The 22764-nt window shown below is 40.6% G+C and overlaps 1 protein-coding gene across 9 annotated transcripts in view; it reads left to right on the forward strand.

Moving 5' to 3' along the window:
- Csnk1g1 (casein kinase 1 gamma 1) overlaps nucleotides 1–22764 on the forward strand; it is a 162088-nt gene that overhangs the window by 79661 nt on the left and 59663 nt on the right. For 8 of the 9 annotated variants that reach the window (XR_011366640.1, XM_069995185.1, XM_069995186.1 and 5 more), the window contains 2 exons: nucleotides 2941–2981; nucleotides 12272–12341. Coding sequence is in view for 7 of the 9 variants with exons in the window: in XM_069995185.1 (XP_069851286.1) it covers nucleotides 2941–2981; nucleotides 12272–12341 (111 nt within the window). In the remaining 2 variants the exon portion in view is untranslated. The remainder of the gene's footprint in view (nucleotides 1–2940; nucleotides 2982–12271; nucleotides 12342–22764) is intronic. The other variant, XM_069995193.1, reaches the window with a different exon arrangement.

The following is a 22764-nucleotide window of genomic DNA, read 5'->3' on the forward strand; positions in this document are numbered from 1 at the left end:
CTCCAGCAACTCTTTAAGAAGTAGATATAAAAAGTGTAGCATGTATTCATTTCTTTTGGTCCTTTTGTAGAAAATGACCAGTAATGAACCAAGCTAGCCTTTTGTTATTTACCAGCCACCATGCTTGGTGTTGTTATAGACTATCTCATTAATATACTTCTGTGTTCTATTTTTATATAGATAGAAAATTAAAGCTGAGGGACTGGGAAAGTGGCTCATTGGTAGAGTGCTTGCCTTGCATGCATGAGGCCCTGGGTTCGATTCCTCAGCACCACATAAGCAGAAAAAGCCGGAAGTGACACTGGGGCTCAAATGGTAGAGTGCTAGCCTTGAGCTGAAGAGCTGAGGGACAGCGCCCAGGCCCAGAGTTTAGGCCCCACGACACCCACACACACACACAAAATAAAATAAAATAAAATAAAATGAACTAAAGCTGAGAGTAATTTCATAGTTTGTCTATCACTTTTTAGTTTAGTGAGAACTTTGGAGGAATGACTCTTGGTAGTGAAGACTGATCACTGATTAAGAATATCATTTTTTTAATATTAGGAAGCTGAAATAAATTCATGACCCAGGGGACTGGCAAAGGAGGCTAAAAGGAGGGGAGCAGATGGAAAGAGGAATGGTGGGCAAATACAATCATATTCAGTTTACATACATGAAAGTAGAAATAGGAGATTTGGTAAAATGGGAGAAGGGAGAAAGATGAGGGGGATGACTGATCAAGGTGCATTCTACAGTTTGGTGAATGAGAGCAGTGTTTGGTTTTCTCTATTGTAAGACCAAGTTAGGTTAAATAAAAATCAGAAAATAGCCAGGCACTGGTGGCTCACGCCTGTAATCCTAGCTAATCAGGAGGCTGAGATCTGAGGATCAGCCCGGGCAGGAAAGTCCCTGAGACTCTTATCTACAATAAACCACTAGAAAACTGGAAGTGGTGCTGTGGCTCAAGCGGTAGAATGCTTGCCTTCAGCTGAAGAGCTGAGGGAAAATGCCCAAGCTCAGAGTTCAAGCCCATGACCGACCCCTCCCCCCCCAAAAAAATCAGAAAATAACTGAGAAATTAGAAAATAATTGTGGATTCTTTATATACCTTTATCCTTTTCCATGATATGTACATATAAAGCTATTTATTTATATTAGGTTTCACCCCCTCTTTGGTTGGTTGTAGGGCTTGAACTTGGCCTAAGCGCTGTCCCTGGGTTGTTTGTTTGTTTGTTTGTTTGTTTGTTTTTTGTTGTTGTTTTTTTTGGTTGATTGTGGGGCTTGTATTCTGGGTCTGGGTGCTGTCCCTCAGCTCTTCAGCTCAAGGTGAGCACTGTACCACTTGAGCCACAGAACCACACTCTGAGCTTTTTTGCTTAAGACTAGCACTCTACCACTTTGACCCACAGTGCCACTTCTGATTTTCTGATGGTTAATTAGAGATAAGAGTCTCATGGACTTTCCTGCCTGGATTAGTAGTTTTTAAAAGCAGTAATACAGTATATCCCAATAAATCAGTCTAGGTTTTAAGTGTCAGATGTGCAGAATATGGTCTTAAAACACTAGAAAGCATTAAGAAAACTGGCCAGGCCCTGGTGGTTCAAGCCTGTAATCCTAGCTACTCAGGAGACCGAGATCTGAGGATCAAAGTTCAAAGCCAGCCCTGGCAGGAAAAGTCATGAAACCCTTATCTCCAAAAAACCAGGAAGTGGCACTGTGGCTCAAGTGGTAGAGCACTAGCCTTGAGCTGAAGAGCTGAGGGACAGTGCCCAGGCCCAGAGTTCAAGCCCCAGGACTGACAAAAAAAAAAAAAAGGAGGAGGAGGAGGGGGAGGGGAAGGGGGAGGGGAAAGAAAGGAGGAGGTGGAAGAGGAGAAGGAGGAGGAGGAGGAAAAAAGGAAGAAGAAAAAAGAAGAGAACAATTACCTAATTTTCCTACCCTCAGGATATGATACTTATTCTCTAATGGAATAAAATAGGAGAAAAAATATGAGAAATAGTATGAATCTAGTGCAGTAGCTGAACTATGTAGAATGTGCCAAGGGCTTGAGGATTGAAAGGGTTTCAGGCTGGGCATGGGCTAAATACTCAGCATGTAATATGGACTTACTAAGTGACTGTTGCTCTTCTTATCGTCATTACTCTAGGTTCTTTAGGTGTGCAGGAAAATATTGATTCTATGTATACAAGTTTAGAAAAAAAATTATTACAGGATTTAGGAAGAACCCTGAGCTATGTGTTGTACAGGTAAAGATGTGTTTCCTGTTCATACAGAGTAGAATTCTGATGAGCTCTGTTAAACAGCAGAACTATCTGCTTATAGACAGTCAATGAGTTCCACAAAAGGAGAAACTGGGTAATATTTTATTTCATTCTATCTATACATTAGGTCAGCTAAAGTTGCCACTAAATACTAGGACAACAATAAAAAATATTCTATTAGCATGTTAGAAAAATCAGTTTGTGTTTATTGTGGCAAGAGGTTAAATTACTCTCCCTCCCCCAGTTTTCAGTACTGAAGATTGGACTTGGGGGTCTCACACATACTAGGCATTCACTGTACCACTGACTATATCTCCAACACAAGTTAAAATTCTGTCTTTGAAATTATGGCATTTTTTTCTTTGGTTGCCTTATGGTACAATAGCTGGGAAAAAATATTGTGTCAGGGAACAGGAAGAAGTCAAGGTTGGTTGATTTACTCTTTCTCTTAAAATATAATTTTATTGTGTAGCTTACATCTTTGGATTCCCAAGCTTTTTTTTTTTCTTTGTTTTCTAGTCTTGCTGGATCTCATTATCTCTGGTTAGCTTTTCACTTAGAAATCATATTTCATATATGTGAACAGCTTTGGGAATGTGACCTTTCTCATGACCCTGTAAGCTAAGATTTTTCTGTGGATTTCCCAGAAGAAATGACACTAAACATATATATATATACTCTGCTTTTCCCTTAGGTAAAAATCTCTACACCAATGAATATGTAGCAATCAAACTGGTGAGTAGAATTTGTGTTTGTAGTAATTATGTGTTGGTATTCTTGGTGCTAATATTTTTGTATTTTAATTTTGGCTGTACTGGGGTTGCTTTTTTTACTTTTCTTTTTTTTTTTTTTTTTTTTTTTTTTTTTTACTTTTCTCATTTGGTGCTGGGAATTGAAGTTAGGATATTGGATTTCTAGGTAAGCACTTTGCATCTCAGCTCTGTATTGGTTATTTTTGAGGTAGAGTTTTACTTTATGCCCTGGCCAGCCTGGACAACAATCTTCCTACTTGTGTTCCTTACATTTCAAGGAATAACAGTCATGTACCACTGCATCCATCTAGTCATTGTACCAGGATGTGCCACTATGCACAAATATATATATATATATATTTTTTTTTTGGTCCGGTCGTAGGGCCTGAACTCTGGGCCTGGGCCCTGTCCCTCAGCTCTTCAGCTCAAGGCTAGCGCTCTACCACTTGAGCCACAGCGCCACTTCCAGCTTTTTTCTTATGTGGTGCTGAGGAATTGAACCCAGAGCCTCATGCATGCAAGGCAAGCACTCTACCACTGAGCCACCTTCCCAGTCCCGACAAATATTTTTTGAGATGGAGTCTCATACACTTTTTTTGTTGTTGTTCCTGTCCTGAGGGTTGAACTTAGGGCCTGGGGCCTGTCCTTGAGCTTCTTTTGCTAAAGGCTAGCACTCTACCACTTGAGCTATAACACCATTTCTGGCTTTTTCTGTTTATGTGAAACTGAGGAATTGAATGAACCCAGGGCGAAGCTTGCTAGGCAAGCCCTCTACCACTAAGCCACATTCTCAGCCTCTCATGAACTTTTTTCCTGGACTGGCCTCAATCTTCAATCCCCCAATTTCTACCTCTTGTGCATCTTAGAATTACACAGTCCTGAGCCACTCTACCCAGCTTTACTGTACACACATGTGCGTGTATGCGTGCGTGCGTGCGTGTGTGTGCGTGTGTATGTGTTGGGGGCTCATGTGTGTGCCAATTCTGGGACTTGAACTCAGGGCTAAGGTGAGCTTTTTTTTGCTCAAGGCTAGCTATTCCTTTAACATTTGAGCCACAGCTCCAGTTCTAGGCCTTTTTGGTAGTTTAGTGGAGATAAGAATCTCACAGACTTTTTCTTACTGTGCTGGCTTTGAGCCATGATCCTCAAATCTCAACCTCCTGAGTAGCTAGGATTATAGATAATGTGCCACTGGCTCCTGACAATTTTCAAAAATTTTTAATTTTTTAAAACTACTAAATAGGGCTGGAAAGGTGGCTCAGTGGTAGAGCGCTTGCCTTGCATGCATGAGGCCCTGGGTTCGATTCCTCAGCACCACATAAGCAAAAAGAAAAAAGCCGGAAGTGGCGCTGTGGCTCAAGTGGTAGAGCGCTAGCCTTGAGCTGAAGAGCTGAGGGACAATGCCCAGGCCCAGAGTTCAGGCCCCATGACCGGACCCAAAAAAATAAAAAACAAAACAAAAAAAACCTACTAAATAAAGATTGCAGATTTACACCTGTTATCCTAGATAGTCAGGAGGCTGAATCTGAGGATTGGGGTTCAAAGCCAGCCCAGGCAGGAAAGTCCATGGGACTGTTATCCCCAGTTAACCACCAGAAAACCAAAAGTGGTTCTGTGACTCAAGTGGTAGAGTGCTTATCTTGAGCTGAAGAGCTCAGGGTTGGTGCCCAGGCCCAGAATTCAAGCCTCGTGACTGACAGAAAACAACAATAAGAACAACAACAACAAACTGCTAAATAAATTTAGAAGAAAACCAAATCTGTTTTTCTAATCAGGGTCTTAAAAATCTTTCAAGGCTGGGAAGTTAACTCAGTGGTAGAGTGCTTGCCTTGCATGCATGAGGCCCTGGGTTCAATTCCTCAGAACCACATAAGCAGAAAAAGCCAGAAGTGGCACTGTGGCTCAAGCAGTAGAGCACTCACTTTGAGCCAAAAAGCGCAAGGACAGCGCCCAAGCCGAATTCAAGCCCAATGACCAACCAAAAAAAAAAAAAAGAGGCTGAGATCTGAGGATCACAGTTTGAAGCCAGCCCGGACAGAAAATTCCCCATGAGAGTCCTATCTTCAATTAACCTCTCAAAAACCTGAAGTGGCACTGTGCCTCAAGTGGTAGAGCAGTAGCCTTGAGCACAAAGAGGTTCAGGGACTGGGCCCAGGCCCTGAGTTCAAGCCCCATAACCCACAAAGAACAAAAATGCCCTACTTAAAAAATAATTCATTTTAAGCTTAGTGCTACAGGTTCATGCCTGTAATCCTAGCTACTTAGTAGGCTAATCATGGTTCAAAGCCAACCTAGGCAGGAAAGTCTGTGAGACTCTTCTCTCATCACCAGAAAACTAGAAGTAGTAGATGTGGAGCTGTGGCTCAAAGTGGTGGAGTTCTAGCTTTGAGTAGAAAAGCTCTGGGACAGTGCCCAGGCTCTGAGTTTAAGCTCTGCAACTGACAAAGAAAGAAAGAAAGAAGAAAAGAAAGAAAGGAAAGAAAGAAGGAAAGAAAGAAAGAAGGAAGGAAAGAAAGGAAAGAGAGAAAGGAAGAAAGGAAGGAAGGAAAGAAGGAAAGATTAATTTTATTTCTTGGAGGAACAATAAGTTTAGAAACAGTTCTTTCTTGAATTTAAAGTTGATTCCAAGCCATTTTTAGTTATATGGAATAATTTATATGACTAATTTCTATATAAATGTCTGTCCTCTAGAAATACTAGTAAGTCCCCCAAAGTTTACAGGTAGCTTTGAACTTCATTAGTTGCAAGCTAGAGGTGTGATTTCTGGGGAGAAAGAAGAAAGCAGGTCTACTTAATTCGAATTCTAATGACTACAGTCATAAGCCACCATACCTAGGCTACCTAGAGTACCTAGGCTTTTTTTTTTTTTTTTTTTTTTTGGTCGGTTGTGGGGCTTGAACTCTGGGCCTGGGCACTATCCCTCAGCTATTCAGCTCAAGGCGAGTACTCTACCACTTCAGCCACTTCCCTTTTCTGTGTGGTTTATTGGAGATAAGAGTCTCACAGAGTTTCCTGCCCGGGTTGGTTTTGAGCCACAATCCTCAGATCAGTCTCCTAAGTAGGTAGGATTACAGGAGTGAGCCACCGATGCCTGGAGGCTAGTTGTTTTTTAAAGTTCTTAAAAACCAAAGAAATAAGAGCCCACAGTGAAGATCCAAACAAAGTAGAATTGAAACAGCAGCCAGCAGAGCTTCTTTGTATTTCTGTGCCAGATGTTTATTTCATTTTCATAGAAGTCTGGCCATTTGCCAGAATCCTGGTTATTCTGGAACACACATGCCTGCCTGAAATCCTAAACCTACAGCAGATGGCTACCTTATAGGAGCATGATACTTAATACAGATTTTTCCCTTACAATGAAAGGAGCTCAGTCACTATACTGTTGTATTCCTTGGAGAATAAGCCAAACATCAAGAAAACAGACTCACAGATAAGACTGTTATGCTCTAAAACACCTTTATTTACCTTTTTACTTGAAAGAGAAATGTAGTTCTCAGACATACCATATTAATAGATATAAATTCCATTCTTAGGGTTCTTGTTTTGTTTTGCTTTGTTTTTCTTCCTCCTGGGATTGAACCCAGGGCTTCATAAGTGCAATGTATGCCTTCTACTACTGAGCTACATTGGCCATACAAAGTAGAAGGAAAAATAATAGAGGAAGTGAAATGTAATGGTAAATCATGTCAATAATATAGAGTTAAGGGCTGGGAAGGTGGCTCAGTGGTAGAGTGCTTGCCTTGCATGCTTTAGGCCCTGAGTTTGATTCCTCAGTATCACATAAGCAAAAAGAAAGCTGGAAGTGGCGCTGTGGCTCAAGTGGTAGAGTGCTAGCCTTGAGCTGAAGAGCTGAGGGACAGCGCCCAGGCCCAGAGTTCAGGCCCACGACTGGACCTCCCCCGCCCCACCCCCCCCCCGCAAAAAAAAATAATACAGAGATAAATTGACTAGTATAAATTTGGTAGAGGAAATATAGACAGAATTCTAATAGAAGAAAAAAATCTCAAAAGCAGTCTTGAAAAATAAAGTGACAGGAGCAAGTATACAGTAATAAGAATTTTTGTATTGTTTTGTTTTGTGTTGGTCTGGGGGCTACTCAGAGCCTGGGTATTGTCTCTCATCTGAACTTTTGTGCTCAAGGCTAGCACTCTACCACTTTGAGCCACCGTTCCAATTCTATTTTTTTATTTTAATTGGAGATAAGAATCTCACAGCTTTCCTGCTCAGATCTTCAAATCTCAACCTTCTGAATAGCTAGGATGAGCCACTGGTGCCCAGGTTTTGTTTATTTTTTGTTTTTGTTTTGTCAGTCATGGGCTTGAACTCTGGGCCTGAGCACTGTCCCTCAGCTCTTCAGCTCAAGGCTAGCGCTCTACCACTTGAGCTACAGCGCCATTTCTGGTTTTTTCGTGGTTTATTGGAGATAAGAATTTCACGACTTTCTTGCTCGGGCTAGCTTTGAACCGAGATCTTCAGATCTCAGCCTCCTGAGTAGCTAGTATTACAGGCATGAGCCACCAGTGCCCAGCTTGGTGCCCAGTTTTTATGAGACAATTTTAAAGTATCTTAAGAGCTGCTTCTGCCTTGTAAGTAGCCTTAAATAATTAGGATTACTCACATGGTCAGGAAAAGTGAAAAGTCAGATATGCTAGAGAATACTACAGGACTACTTACTAACTTCCTGTGGAGGAGAACCTGAGGAAGAGCCACAGTGCCAGGCCAGAATCTTCCAGTCGACTGGCACCTGGGAGCCTCCCAGAGCTTTTGAGCAGAACTTGGATATAGTTCTGGGATGGTGGCTACAGCATTTGTGGGGAGGGAGTGAGGGAGGATCAAGTATACAGAGGAGAGGACAGCTGATAAGGAAGTGGTGAAGCAATGTGAGATCCACTGGATTCAAGTCTGAAGAACAGCAGAAAAATTTTAAACACAAAGCAAATATCTACTGGAGCAAAGAACAGGGAATGGAAAGATAGAGAAATCAACACTGTAGTATCCTTATCCTTATGAAATATTTCCCAAGACTCTCAGTGGTTGCCTTAAAATGCAGATAGCACCAGATGCCATAATTTACTACCATTTCCATCTTAATGTACTTACCATGCATTATGGCCATAATGTTTGCAGCTTGAGATATAGTAGCAAAACTTGTTTGAATGTCTTTTATGTTTTTTTTTTTCCACAGAGGAAAAAGATTAATTCTTGCCACAAATGTTTTATTGGGGGCAAGGAGGACATGGTCTTGCTGTGTAGCCCAGGCTGGCCTCAAATTTGTGAGCCTTCTGCTTCAGCCTTTTAAGTGCTAGAATTAGAGACATGTGCCACCATACCCAGCACAAATGTTTTTTTCTTTTTTTTTTTTTTTTTTGGTCCGGCTGTGGGGCCTGAACTCTGGGCCTGGGTGCTGTCCCTGAGCTCTTCAGCTCAAGGCTAGTGCTCTACCACTTGAGCCACAGCACCACTTCCAGCTTTTTCTTTTTGTTTATGTGGTGCTGAGGAATCGAACCCAGGGCCTCAGGCATGCAAGGCAAGCGCTCTACCACTGAGCCACCTTCCCAGCCCCCAAATGTTTTTTTCTTTAGGTGGAGCACTTTTTTCTTTTTAGTTGGTATTTCTTTGGCATATCCAAATTGCTGACATCACTACTCTTGTACTTTGGGGCCATTTTTAATAAAATAAAAATTACTTGAATACAAGCATTACAGTATAAAGACAGGTATACCACAGGTAGGCAGCATATACATCATGGATTGCCAGAAAGGAATTATTTGTTCATTTGTTCATTTATTGATTCATGTGCAAGTACTGGGGCTTGAACTCAGGGCCTTTCAGTCTTGGTTTCCCTTTTTACACTCAAGACTAGTGCTCTAGCCAGTGCCAGTGGCTCATGCCTGTAATCCTAGCTACTCAGGAGGCTGAGATCTGAGGATCATGGTTCAAAGCCAGCTCAGGCAGGAAATTCTGTGAGACTTATCTCCAATAAACCACTCAGAAAACTGGAAGTGGTACTGTGGCTCAAGTGGTAAGATAGAGTACTCACCTTGAGCTGAAGAGCTTAGGGACAGCACCCCAGGCCCAAGAGTTCAAGTCCCATGGTTGACCAAAAAAAAAAAAAAAAAGACTAGTGCTCTAACACTTGAGCCACACTTCTGCTTCCTGGAAAGGGATGGTTCTTATCCCAAGTAGAATAGAATGGCTTGAGACTTTATCACACTAGTCAGAAACATTCCAAATGGATTCAGGGTGGAATCAATCCTCAAAGATAAAGAATTAAAAATAAAAAGTAAAACTAGTCTGGAAGTTTATGGAACTGAAATTACTTTGCCTAATAAAAGCCTAAGAAAGGATTGATAGTTTAGTTATTTGAAGCTATCCATTACAGTATTCATAGATTGTTGAGGAACTATTGATCTTGTTTTTGAGGACATAAGATAACTCTTATTGGGGCTGGGAAGGTGGCTCAGTGGTAGAGCGCTTGCCTTGCATGCATGAGGCCCTGGCCTTGATTCCTCAGCACCACATAAGCAAAAAGAAAAAAAAAATCTGGAAGTGGTGCTGTGGCTCAAGTGGTAGAGCGCTAGGCTTGAGCTGAAGAGCTGAGGGACAGTGCCCAGGCCCAGAGTTCAGGCCCCATGACCAGATCCCCCCCCACAAAAAAAGATAACTCTTATTTATTTCAGCAAGGAGATTTGAACAAAATCTAAATATAATCTATGCAACTTATTAAACATCAGCCTGTGTTACCAAGGGAAGGAAGTTGGAAAATCTCTTGAACACTGAATAAATAGGACATAAAACCACTTAGTGGGAAAAATGACAGTATTTTCAACCAGTGGTACTGGGAAAACTGGATATCCACATGTTATAAAGTTGAACCTTTACCTTATGTACAAAAATTAACTCTTGGGCTTAGTGGTAAAGTACTTAGGCCTAGCATGTATGAAGCCCTGGGTTCAATTCCTCCATATCACATAAACAGAAAAGTGGTGCTATGGCTCAAGTGGTAGAGCACTAGCCTTGAGCACACAGAGGCTCAGGGACTGGGCTCAGTGTCTGAATTCAAGCCCAGGACCGGGGGCAAAAAAAAATACTTGGTGAATTAAAGACCTCAGTGACCATAAATCATAGGGGAAAAATAATATCACATTGCATTTGCTAGCAGTTTCTTCGTATGATACCAAAAATTACGAACAACCAAAGAAAAAATTGATAAATTGAACTTTAGCAACATTTTAAGCTTCTGTGGATCCAGAGACATTTGGCAGAATGAAAAGGCAACCTATGAAATGGGAGGAAACATTTAAAAATAATTATCCAATAAAGCATAGACTAGAATTTACCTCCCCTACCCCTCATATAAAGGTGGTTTGTTGTTTGTTTCTAGTAATAATGGGATTTTAAATCAGGGTCTCACACTTATAAGAAAGGGGTTCTGTCACTGAGCATATCTCTACTCTTTTGTGCCTTTTTTTTTTTTTTTGGTCAGTTGTGGGTCTTGAACTCTGTGGGCCTTGGCACTGTCCCTGAGCTCTTTAGCTCAAGGCGAGCTCTTTAACACTTGAGCCACAGTGCTACTTCTGGTTTTCTGGTAGTTATTTGGATATGAGTCTCATGGACTTTCCTGCCCAGGCTGGCTTTGAGCTGTGATCCTCAGATCTCAGTCCCCTGAGTAGCTTAGGATTTATAGACATGAACCATGGGTGCCTGGGCGTGTGCTTGTTTTGTTTTGTTTTTGTGTGTCAGGTCATGGGGCCTGAACTGGGTGCTGTCCCTCAGCTCTTCAGCTCAAGGCTAGCACTCTACCACTTGAGCCACAGTGCCACTTCTGGCTTTTTTTCTTTTTGCTTATGTGGTGCATGCCTCATGCATGCAAGGCAAGCGCTCTACCACTGAGCCACCTTCCCAGCCCTACTTGTAATTTTTGAGATAAGGTTTCAGCCATGTTCCTAGAACACAACCTGCTTTGTTTTAGGTTTTATGTCAAATCTAAGTATGGTGATCACATGTATAACCCCTGGAGATTGTGTCAGTATGATTTTCAGCTTCAAAACCAGCCTGGACTACATAGAATTTAGGATATAAGAAACTGTGTATTTTTTTAAATCCACAAAGGAAATACTTGGTTAAATATTTTCCAAAATATTAATAGTGGTATCTTTTAAATGGTTATCTCATTATGTTTACTTTTGCCATTTTTTTGTGTGTTTGAAACTTTTTTTTTTTTTTGATTGGTTGTGGGGGCTGAACTTGGCCAGGACGCTGTCCCTCAACTCTTCAGCTAAAGGCTAGTGCTCTACCACTTGAGCCACAGCACCACTTTTTGTTTATGCGGCGGTGCTGAGGAATACAACTCAGGGCCTCAAGCATGCAAGGCAAGCACTCTACTACTGAGCCACCTTCCCAGCCCTATTTGAAACTTTTTTTTTTTTGGTTGGTTGTGGGACTAGAATTCTGGGCTTGGGTGTATCCCTGCGCTCTTCAGCTCAAGGCGAGAGATCTACTGCTTGAACCACAGCACCACTTCCCCTTTTCTAGTGGTTAGTTGGAGATAAGAGTCTCACTGCCTGGGCTGGATTTGAACCACGATTCTCAGATCTCAGCCCCCTGAGTAACTAGGATTACAGGCATGAGCCACCTGCGCCCAGCTGAAACTTTTTTTTTAGAATATATTTTTCTAAAAACAAGAAAATTATAAAAGTCCCAGAATTCATAATTAAGCATGCAAGAAATACATGTTGTTATGCATTTAGCTTTTAAAAAATATTTGACAGGGCTAGGAAGTTGCCTCAGTGGTAGAGTGCTTGCCTCGCATGCCTGAGGCTCTGGGTTTGATTCCTCAGCACCACAAAAGCAGAAAATGCCAGAAGTGGCACTGTGGTTCAAGTGGTAGGGTGCTAGCCTTGAGCTGAAGAGCTGAGGGACAGCGCCCAGGCCGAGTTCCGCCCCCACAACCAACCCCCCCCCCAAAAAAAAAGTTGACATCTTATTTCCTGGGAGAATACGTTTCATATTATTTCTTGCTGAAGAGATATCCTTCAGTGATGCCTCATGGAGAATCTGTTTTTACTTGGTCATCTATGGAAGGGGTTGCATATAATCTAGCCCATCTCCTCTCAGCTGTCTATTCAGTGACAAAGAGTGACAAAGACTATGATATAGATACAATCTCTTAAAACATTAGGTATTTAGACAATAGTAACTCTGAAAAAAATGTACAAATGGAAAAATCCCTTTTGTTTAAATTTGATCACAGTTTTTCTTTTTGGGTTTCAGGAACCAATAAAATCACGTGCTCCACAGCTTCATTTAGAGTACAGGTTTTATAAACAGCTTGGCAGTTCAGGTAAGTCATGTTTTTATTTTTTCCTCCATTTTCTTAACATATCGCCTAGCTACAAACCCTAAAATATGCAAGATTTTTGTCTTGTTTGTTCTTTTTACTAGGCCATATATCTAGCCTGCTTGTTGGGTAAGCAGACAATAGCCATCCATAAAGCTCTTTAATGTCCTGTTCCTGGAGTGATTACTCCAAATGCACATGCTACAGGGCTTTTTCTTCTTAATAGTTCATTGTTCTTTTCATTTTGTTATGTACATCGAAAGAAATGAGACAAGGTATGTATTTTTCAAACTATTTTTTTTCCAGCATTTGCAGCACATTATGAAATAGCACAGCACTGTCAAAATCTATCCATAGATTTAAATTTAGGCTAGGCACCAATGATTCACACCTGTAAAGCTAATTCTAGCTACTCAGGAGGCTGATATCTGAGGATTGAAGTTTGAAGTCAGTTTGGGCAGACATCCAAGAAATTAGTATCCAAGTTACAAGTAAAGAGAGAGAAGTAGAAGTATGGCTCAAGTGGTAAAGTGCTAGCCTTGATTTGGAAGTGGGGATTTGGGATAGTGGTAGTAAGAGACAGTACCCAGCTGGGCATCAGTGACTCATGCCCATAATCCTAGCTATTGAGGAGGCTGAGATCTGAGGATCACGGTTCAAAGCCAGCCTGGGCAGAAAAATCCGTGAGATTCTTACCTCCAATAAACCACTCAGAAAACCGGAAGTGGCACTGTGGCTCAAGTGGTAGAGCACTCACCTTGAGCTGAAGAGTGTAAGGATAGTGCCCAAGTCCAGAGTTTAAGCCCTATGACCAACTAAAAAAAAAAGAGAGAGAGACAGTACCCAGGCCCTGAGTTCATACACCACTAACTCTTGGCACACACACATACATACACAAAGATGTAAAAATTTAGGACTGGGATATAATGTAATATAGCTTAGTAGTTAAGTACTTAGTTATTATTTGAAAGGCCCTAGATTCAATCTCTAGCAATGCAAACAAGTTTATACTTTAAAAAAAAAAAGTCTATTTTTCTACCTGAAAGCTCAAGTTACTAAAATGCCTTACTAGCTTACTGAAAAATATTTTAATTAAACAAATGTTACCAACCTGAAATAGACTACATCTATTGTTCATCACTCTTAGAAGATGAAGTATTTCAGATCTGGTTTAATCACAGAACAGTCGAAATTCCTCTCCTTTATACTTCCTTCAATGTGACAGGTTTTTTTTTGTTTGTTTTTTGTTTTTGTTTTTTTTTGGTTAATCACTGCAGGAAGGTTTTTATTTTCAAGTATCACTATTAAAGGTACTATTAAAGGACTTTTGGTTTAATAGATTATAGAAGAGAGCCACTATTTGTGATTTTTTTGTGTGTGTCTGTGCCTACTATCCTGGTGCTTGAACTCTGGGCCAGGGTACTGTCCCTGAGCTTTTATGCTCAAGGCTAGGGCTCTACCACTTGAGCCACACCTTTACTCCTACGTTTTGAGTGTTTAATTGGAGTTATAGGAGTCTTGTAGACTTTCCTGTCCAGGTTGACTTCAAAGTTTGATCCTCAGATTTCAGCCTCCTAAATAGGTAGGATTACTGATATGAGCCACTAGCACCCAGAATTACTTGTTAATTTAAGTCTTAAAACCTAACGGTGCTAGTATCTACTATAGTCCTAACCTAGGTGGCAGCCACAATGAGTATTTATCTTCAATGAACTTTAGCCTGTGCTGTTGCTCATGGTGGCTTGTTAAATGACTGTTCCATATCCTTGAACACAGAGTGTTCCTGGATAAGACTTGAACTTAGAAGCTGGGTTTGCATGGCTCTTTTTTGTGGGAAGAGGGGTGGTTCTGAGATCAAACTCTGGGGCTTTGTGTGTGCTAAACAAACACTCTACCACTGAACTATATCCTCAACTGTAATCAGATTTTTTTAGAAATCAATTACATTATAAATATAACCCCAACAAAAGGAACATCCAGTGATTAGTGAATCAAGAGAACCGTGTATATGTTTTCCTATAATGAGATGGCAAGGCTGGGAATAGATTTTTTACTTGCAAATTGTAGTTGAGATTATAGCGTGATGAATTTCTGAGTTCAGTACAAGGAAAAACAAAAAATTTTAAATGTGACATTGTATGTAAAGAATATGAAACATTATTGTTTTCTTTTCCTTACTGATAAAAAGTCAAAAGTTTAGACTTTTTTCCTCTAAGCCAAACATATTCTTTGCAGTTATTTGTTTGTTTATTTATTTTGGCCAGTCGTGAGGCCTGAACTCTGGGCCTGGACGCTGTCCCTCAACTCTTCAGCTCAAGGCTAGCGCTCTACTACCTGAGTCCCACAGCACCACTTCTGGCTTTTTCTGTTTATGTGGTACTGAGGAATCAAACCCAGGCCTCATGCATGCAAGGCAAGCACTCTACCACTGAGCCACCTTCCCAGTCCCAAAGTTTTTATTTTTGCTTCATTTCTTCTTATTGTTGAGAAACAGGACTTTGATGTTTTCTTTTCAAGTCTAGGTTATACTAATAGTTTTGAATATGCGGTATTAGGCATCAGATTTAGCGATGACTTCTGGATTCCCTATAATTTACCCTAGTAACTTCCCCTAGTAGCTTCAATATTTAGTACAATACCTCAGTTAGATCACAAAAACAGCACTGTTTAATCATAGGAATTAAAAGCTGTTATTAGTTACAGTCATCTTCCTTATTTACCTTTTTTCTTTTTCAGTTGTTAATATTGGGTTAGTTGAGGTCACCAGGAACAAGTTCCAAATTTACTTTCATTTTATTAGACTGTTTTTAGATTTCTCTGTGCCCTTCAGATCTTTAAACTTATGAAGACACAAGTTACTTTACATTTTTTTCAGTCCATAAACCTTTTATCCAGCGTGCCTCTATTTTGTTCACATTCTACTACATCCAGAAGTAAGAGTTGGTAGATGACAAGTTTAGAGAGAGGTAGGCAGGACCATCTACGTTGGGGTGGAGAAGACCCATCATTGAATATGGGCTGGCCACATGATAAGAACCATATATATGTTTGTAATTGAGAAAAGGATAAATTAGCCAGACCCAAGCATAGCTGAAGTAGGTGGGAAGAAGTGGTGAGCAGAGGGAAGAATGAGTCAGCTAGGGCAGGAACAAAAGAAAGGATGGGACAGGGCAGGTAGGCAAATGGTGAGAAAATTGTACTCTAGCTGCACAAATGAGAATGCAAATAGATAAATATGATGGAGACAGGGACTGGGAAGGTGGCTCAGTGGTAGAGCGCTTGCCTTGCATGCATGAGGCCCTGGGTTCGATTCCTCAGCACCACATAAGCAAAAAGAAAAGAAGCTGGAAGTGGCACTGTGGCTCAAGTGGTAGAGCGCTAGCCTTGAGCTGAAGAGCTGAGGGACAGCGCCCAGGCCCAGAGTTCAGGCCCCACGACCGGACCCAAAAAAAAAAAAAGAAAATATGATGGAGACATATGATTTAGCCTGAACCGATAAAATTACTTTTATGACTGTTCTCAGTCAAGCTGTCCTCCTTAGAAATAATAGAGTAATGGTTGTGAAAAATAGCTTTGACATTTTTAGTACAAGGACCTAGAGTAGCTTATGGTCAGATCCCTCCACTGGGATTTGGAAAGGACTAATTATAACAGAAGAAACTACAATGATCTCTCTACTTCTAGATCCTTCTTAATTGTACTGAATGGTTCTAAAGGAGGGGTGGAACTCATCTTGCTCTTGTAAAACACTTAATTCCACATTTACACAGCAACTTGCCTGGGAGAAACTCTCTATGGCTCTAGTCATAAATATCATTATTTAAGTCTGGACTGTTTTGTCCTGGCTTTCTAGCAGCCATTGTAATCTGCTAATAGCTATTCTGCTTTGGATCTATTGTAAAGGAGATACTAATCCTCAGATAAAGAAATGACATTAAGATTCTTACTGAAACCTAATAATGCAGCAAAGTCCAGGGTAAAAAATGTTATTTTTACCTGGAAGGAAAAAAAAGTGAACTTGTTAAATACTAACTGGATTTTTTTTTTTTTTTTTTTTTTTGGTGGGGGGAGGTTGGTCATGGGGCTTGAACTCTGTGGGCCTGGGCGCTGTCTGTCCCCTAGCTCTTCAGCTCAAGGCAAGAGCTCTACCACTTGAGCCACAGCACCATGTCCAGTTTTCTTGTGGTTAATTGGAGATAAAAGAGGCTCATGGACTTTCTTACCCAGGCTGGCTTTGAACCATGATCCTCAGATCTCAGCCTACTGAGTAGCTAGGTTTACAGGTGTGAGCCACCAGCACCCAGCTCCATCTGGCACTTTTTATGATTATTTACTTTTTTCCTTTGTTAAGCATAGAAAAGTTTGGTAATCTATCCAAGGTCACATTGTAGACAAACCTGAATGAGAAATGTGTTTTTCTCATGTTTTTATACATACTGTACAGATTTTTGTCTTGGGTATTCATGCATATGCAGCAGGTGCCTGGGGCTAGCCACTCATTTTCCCTTACCTACTATAAAATAGTGGTGGAAGATAGTCATAAAAATCTGAGTTCTCAAAGATCTGGAGCCTTTCTACTTTCTCCGTGAAAAAGGAAGACTTTTATATAGTTCTTCAAATCTCCTGACTTAAAAAGCTCTTTGTTGCCAACCAGGCCTTTTCATAAGCTTTTCTGGTTTTGAAACTTTGTCCTAAAATAAATGAATTATTTATGTTGAATATATTTACCTTTTGTACAACTGAGTGGCTCCCATATGCAAGCCATTTTTACCCTCTGAAATGTTTAGGCTATGGAGAAAGTAGAGCCTATCAAGTTGTATAATTTAAAATGGTTTTATATGCACTCAGAAAAGATAAGAAATGCTGATTAGTATCAAAAAAAGAGCTTGGAATCTGGGTATACATTAAACTAATAGGAATATGGTTCAGGAATAAAGCCTAAATCTGAAACCTTGTTAGGCTGGGTGCTGCGTTAGTACTATAATCCTGGCTACTCAAGAGGCTGAGATCTGAGGATCAAGGTTCAAAGCCAGACTGGGGAAGAAAGTTTATGAGACTTTTTTTTTCTTTCTGGTCCTGGGGTCTGGACTGGGTGCCATTCCTCAGCTCTTCAGCTCAAGACTAGCGCTCTACCACTTGAGCCACAGCACTACTTCCAACTTTTTCTGTTTATGTGGTGCTGAGGAATCGAACCCAGGGCCTCATGCATGCAAGGCAAGCACTCTACCACTGGGCTACCTTCCTAGCCCTTTTGAGACTCTTATCTCTAATTAACTACCTAAAAATGAGAAGTGAAGCTGTGGCTCAAAGTGTTAGAGCACTAGCCTTGAGCAAAAAAAGCGCAAGGACAGCTCTTAGGCCCTGAGTTCAAGCCCCAGGACTTGCACCAAAAAAAAAAAAAAAAAAGAAAGAAAGAAAAAAAAGAAAAAAAAAGAAAGACTGGAAAGTTAATCATTTTAGTTTTAAGGAACTTGTGATGAGTTTTCAAGCAATCCTAGAGTAATACTAGCAAATCCTTTTTCTGACTCATTAGATGACAATTCTAGCTAAAGTAAACCCACCTCACAGATCATGAAAGAAAGGTTTCTGTCTTTTCCTCAGAGAAAACATTGAATGTGCTCGTTTGAATATAATTATGTTCACTTGAGTCTTTTTTGTGAAAATGGACACTACTCCTACAACCCCACATCGCTTTATGCCAATTTTGAGCAGAGGGCATTTATTTGACTTAAGGCATCTTAAATAATTTCCTTAAAGAACCTGGGGATGGAGGGGCTGGGAATGTAACTTAGTGGTAGAGTGCTTGTCTAGCATACATGAAACTCTGGGTTCAATTCCTCAGTACTACATACATTGTGCTGTGGCTCAAGTAGTAGAGTGCTAGCCTTGAGCAAAAGAAGCTCAGAGTCAGCACCTAGGCCCTGAGTTCAAGCCCCAGGACTGGCAAAAAAAAAAAAGAAAGAAAGAAAAGAAAAGGACTACTTAAAAAAAAATTGTTGTAAAGATACAGTACAGAGGGGCTACAGTTACGTGAGCGAGGCAATGTGTACATTTCCTATAGAGCATTGTTACCCCCCTTTTTGTTTTTCCCTTATTATCCCTTTCCTCGCCACCTCCCCAACATCTCCCTCCTCCCCCCCCACGACATTGTAAAGTTCATTTTCAAAATAGTGTCTTCTAATTTTTGTTTTGTAGAACTAACTTGAACTCATTAAGTTTAGGACTAGGCCAGTTTGTTCAGTTAATGTTTGACTCTTATCATAACTGAATTCATTTATGGATTCTCAGTTACAGTAGTATTTCTGTGTGGGACAACACTGAGATACTAACATTAGAGTATAATGCTGTGGTCTGCATGAATATTAGTTGAATATTATCACTAATCCAAATAAGGGGGCTGGGAAGGTGGCTCAGTGGTAGAGTGCTTGCCTTGCATGCATGAGGCCCTGGGTTCGATTCCTCAGCATCACATAAGCAGAAAAAGCCAGAAGTGGCGCTGTGGCTCAAGTGGTAGAGTGCTAGCCTTGAGCTGAAGAGCTGAGGGACAGCGCCCAGGCCCAGAGCTCAGGCCACATGACTGGCAAAAAAAAAAAAAAAAAAAATAAGGAAGGCTAGATATATTTGGATACCTTCTGCCTCTGATGTGAAAGATGATTTGCTTGTAAAGCCAGATAGAGAAAGGACCAGAGGTAATCAATATTTTAGCTTTGTGGGCCTTGCCGTCCTAATGGCAGCTATTTTACTTTGTCCTCATAGCACAAAAGCAATCATAAGCAACGTGTAAATGAATGATTGTTTATAGGCACTGAAACTTGAATTTTATGAGTTTTGGTATGTCCAAAACATTATTATCCTTTAGATGTTTTTCAAATATTTAAAAATATAGAAACCAGATTATCATTTGTTTGGTAATTTCTGCTCTAGCATAGCAGTAGACAAAACACTTTATTTTATTTTATTTTATTTTTTGGTCAGTTGTGGGGCTTGAACTCTGGGCCTGGGTGCTGTCCCTTAGCTCTTCAGCTCAAGGCGAGCACTCTACCACTTGAGCTACAGCGCCACTTCCGGTTTTCTGGTGGTTTATTGGAGATAGGAGTCTCACGGTCTTTCCTGCCCGGGCTGGCTTTGAACCCGATCCTCAGATCTCAGCCTCCTGAGTAGCTAGGATTACAGGCGTGAGCCACCAGCGCCCGGTGACAAAACACTTTAAAGAGAAATCTGTCCATTTGATTTATAGAATACAAAATTTACCTCAAGGTACTGTCATTGTGCATGCTTCTGAGTGTAATATGCTGCTGGACTATGAGCTTTTTTTTTTCTTGCCAGTCCTGGGGCCTCTCTGTACTCAAGGCTAGTGCTCTACCACTTGACCCACAGCACCACTTCTAGGTCTTTCTGAATAGTTTATTAGAGATAAGAGTCTCAATGGAGGGGCTGGGAAGGTGGCTCAGTGGTAGAGTGCTTGCCTTGCATACATGAGGCCCTGGGCACAATTCCTCAGCACCACATAAGCAGAAAAAGCCAGAAGTGGTGCTGTGGTTCAAGTGGTAGAGCACTAGCCTTGAGCTGAAGAGCTGAGGAACAGTGCCCAGGCTCAGAGTTCAAGCCCCATGCCCAACCAAAAAGAAAAAAAAAGGCTCAATGGACTTTCCTGCCTGGGCTGGCTTTGAACTGTGTTCCTCAGATCTCAGCCTCCTAAGTAGCTAGGATTACAGGCATGAGCCACAGGCACTCTGCTCCACTTCTGGTTTTGTGTGATTAATCAGAGATAAGAATCTCACAGGGACTTTTCTGCCCAGGCTGGCTTCAAACTGCTATTACAAGTGTGAGCCACCAGCACCCGACTTGGACTGTGAGCTTTTTAAGGACAAAAATCATCTTTTATTCATCATTGTATTGCTTTCTTATCACTTTATTCAAAGAAGAGACTCAACAAATGGTGGTGGGTTAAATTGATGAGTTCTCAGCGTGTAAACTCTTGGAGCCATATTTTACTGGCAGAGACAACCACCAAGTTGTAGCTTCTGTCTGTCTGCACATACACTGTCCTTTTCATTGCCAGCCTCTCTTTTTGCCTCATTGTGTTAAGGAAGAAGAACACAGAGAGATGAATGACTAATTCAGGATATTAAAGTTTCCCAATTACTTCTATAAAGATTTAATATTTAATAGGTTTACACATTTTCACTATTACTTATGAACTCAGAGCAGCCAAGAAGACCATGGTGAAAGTTCTGAAGTGTAGGCCTATTGAAGGTAGGAATTATGCATGCTTCTCAGCACTACAGTTGCAATGAAGGACTACCAAATTGCAGATCATTGGACATAAATGACTCATAAGTACCTGGCAAATTATTTGGACACAATCACATTGTTATTTTTGCTGAGCCTCTACCTCTGAACAGTCATAAGTTTGCAAATACAGCTCTCTAAACCTGCTATTCTGCTACATAAAAGTGGGAATAGCATAAGAGAGTGTTTGTATTCTATCTTTAGTTTGCTAAGAGTTAAGGGGGAAATTTAAAGAAGTATTTTGGAAATTTGAGGTAGTGGGGGAACTTACATCTTTAAGATTCAATACACACACACACACACACACACACACACACACACACACACACACACACACACACACACACACACACACACACACACACACACACACACACACACACACACACACACACACACACACACACACACACACACACACACACACACACACACACACACACACACACACACACACACACACACACACACACACACACCAAATAGGTAATCCCTGCACTAACTCCTGGGCTCAAGCAGTCACCTTGCCTCAGCCTCCCCATGGGCTAGAACTACAGCTTAGTCTTTTATACACATATTTCATCACAATTTTTTGGATGAATATCTGTTTATCAACTAAAGAAGGATAAATTTCAAAGGGCTGAGGTCTTCTAGCTTTATTATCCAGTCTGGCTTTGAAAGTAAGATACAGAAGGGGTAAAATGAGTGAAAGAAGTTGAGTGTTATTATTTTAAAATAATTGAAATGTTGAAAAACTGAAAACAAACCAAGGAGTGCAAAGAAGGTGGCTCAGTGGTAGAGTGCTTGCCTTGCATGCATGAGACCCTGGGTTTGATTCCTCAGCACCACTAAGCAGAAAAAAGCCAGAAGTAGTGCTGTGGTACTAGCCTTAAGCCTTAAGCTGAGGGACAGTGCCCAGGCCCAGAGTTCAGCCCCCAAGACTAACCAAAACAACAACAACAACAAACAAACAAAAACGAAATATCTAAGACCCATCTATGTGCTATTTTGTTAAATTGCCTAGATTGAGGTCCTGTCACTATGAGCTTTTGAAAGCAAATCTTAGGTCACTACACTGAGTCTTGAAACTTTGTACAAAACAATAGAGCACCATATTTCAGGTCAGCTTTTTGGATAACAATAGATAACTAGGTCAACCGTTAGTTGTCACAGATCACATATTAAGTGCCTTATTTATAATATTAGGATGTCAAGGGTGACATTTCTTTCTAAGGAATCAAGCTGTTAATAAGGTGGAATCACATGAGAGGCTGGGATCTAAAATTAGAACATAATGTGAAAATCATAGATAATCAAATTAGCTTTGAAAGCACCTTTAAATTTCCCATGTAGTCTTAACTTGGTTTATATAGATGATCATATTCAATAAATATGTGGTATACAATATCATCAATGTATAGCAATATACACAGCATAGTTTGTACAGTGGCATAAAGTTTAATAAGAGACAGATCTGTAAAATAGTAGCTTTTGATAGTTGTTAGGTTTTGTGAATTTTTTTGCCAAATATGTATGATTGATTTGGTTTTTCTGTCATTCTACATTTCCCTTCTTTTCTATTCTACTGTTAAGAAAAATGATCTTCTAGAACCAAGGTAATGTTTACTTCTCGTTTCTCTCTACTAGCAGACCCTGTATCTTATCTTCTTTTCTCTTTCCTCCCTAGAAGGCTCATATAATGTAGTACTTTGATTAAAGAGGAAGCTGATCAGCAGATGTGTTTCTGTGTGTTAGTCAGTATAGTTTTGACTGGAAACAACAGAATCTATTCAAATTAGCTTAGAGTTAAAGGCCTTATGGAAAACTGCAGAGCTGTTTTTGAGAGAGAACTAAGTGGGGGAAATATTCACACTAGAAATATTCACTAGAAATTAGAACAAAGCACTTGGGAATCCTCTAGAGACCAAAAGAACTACTTTATCCCTGGCTTTCAGTTTAACTCCTCCTGTTTCTAACATTCTCTGATTTTTGTTGTTGTTGTTGTTGTTGTTGTTGGTCATGGGGCTTGAACTCTGGGCCTGGGTGTGGTCCCTCAGCGCTTCAGCTCAAGGCAAGCACTCTACCACTTGATCTACAATGCCACTTCAGGTTTTCTGGTAGTTTATTGGAGATG

Source organism: Dipodomys merriami, unplaced genomic scaffold, assembly GCF_024711535.1.
Source record: "Dipodomys merriami isolate MVZ:Mamm:240054 unplaced genomic scaffold, mDipMer1.0.p SCAF_48, whole genome shotgun sequence".
NCBI classification, from domain to species: domain Eukaryota; kingdom Metazoa; phylum Chordata; class Mammalia; order Rodentia; family Heteromyidae; genus Dipodomys; species Dipodomys merriami.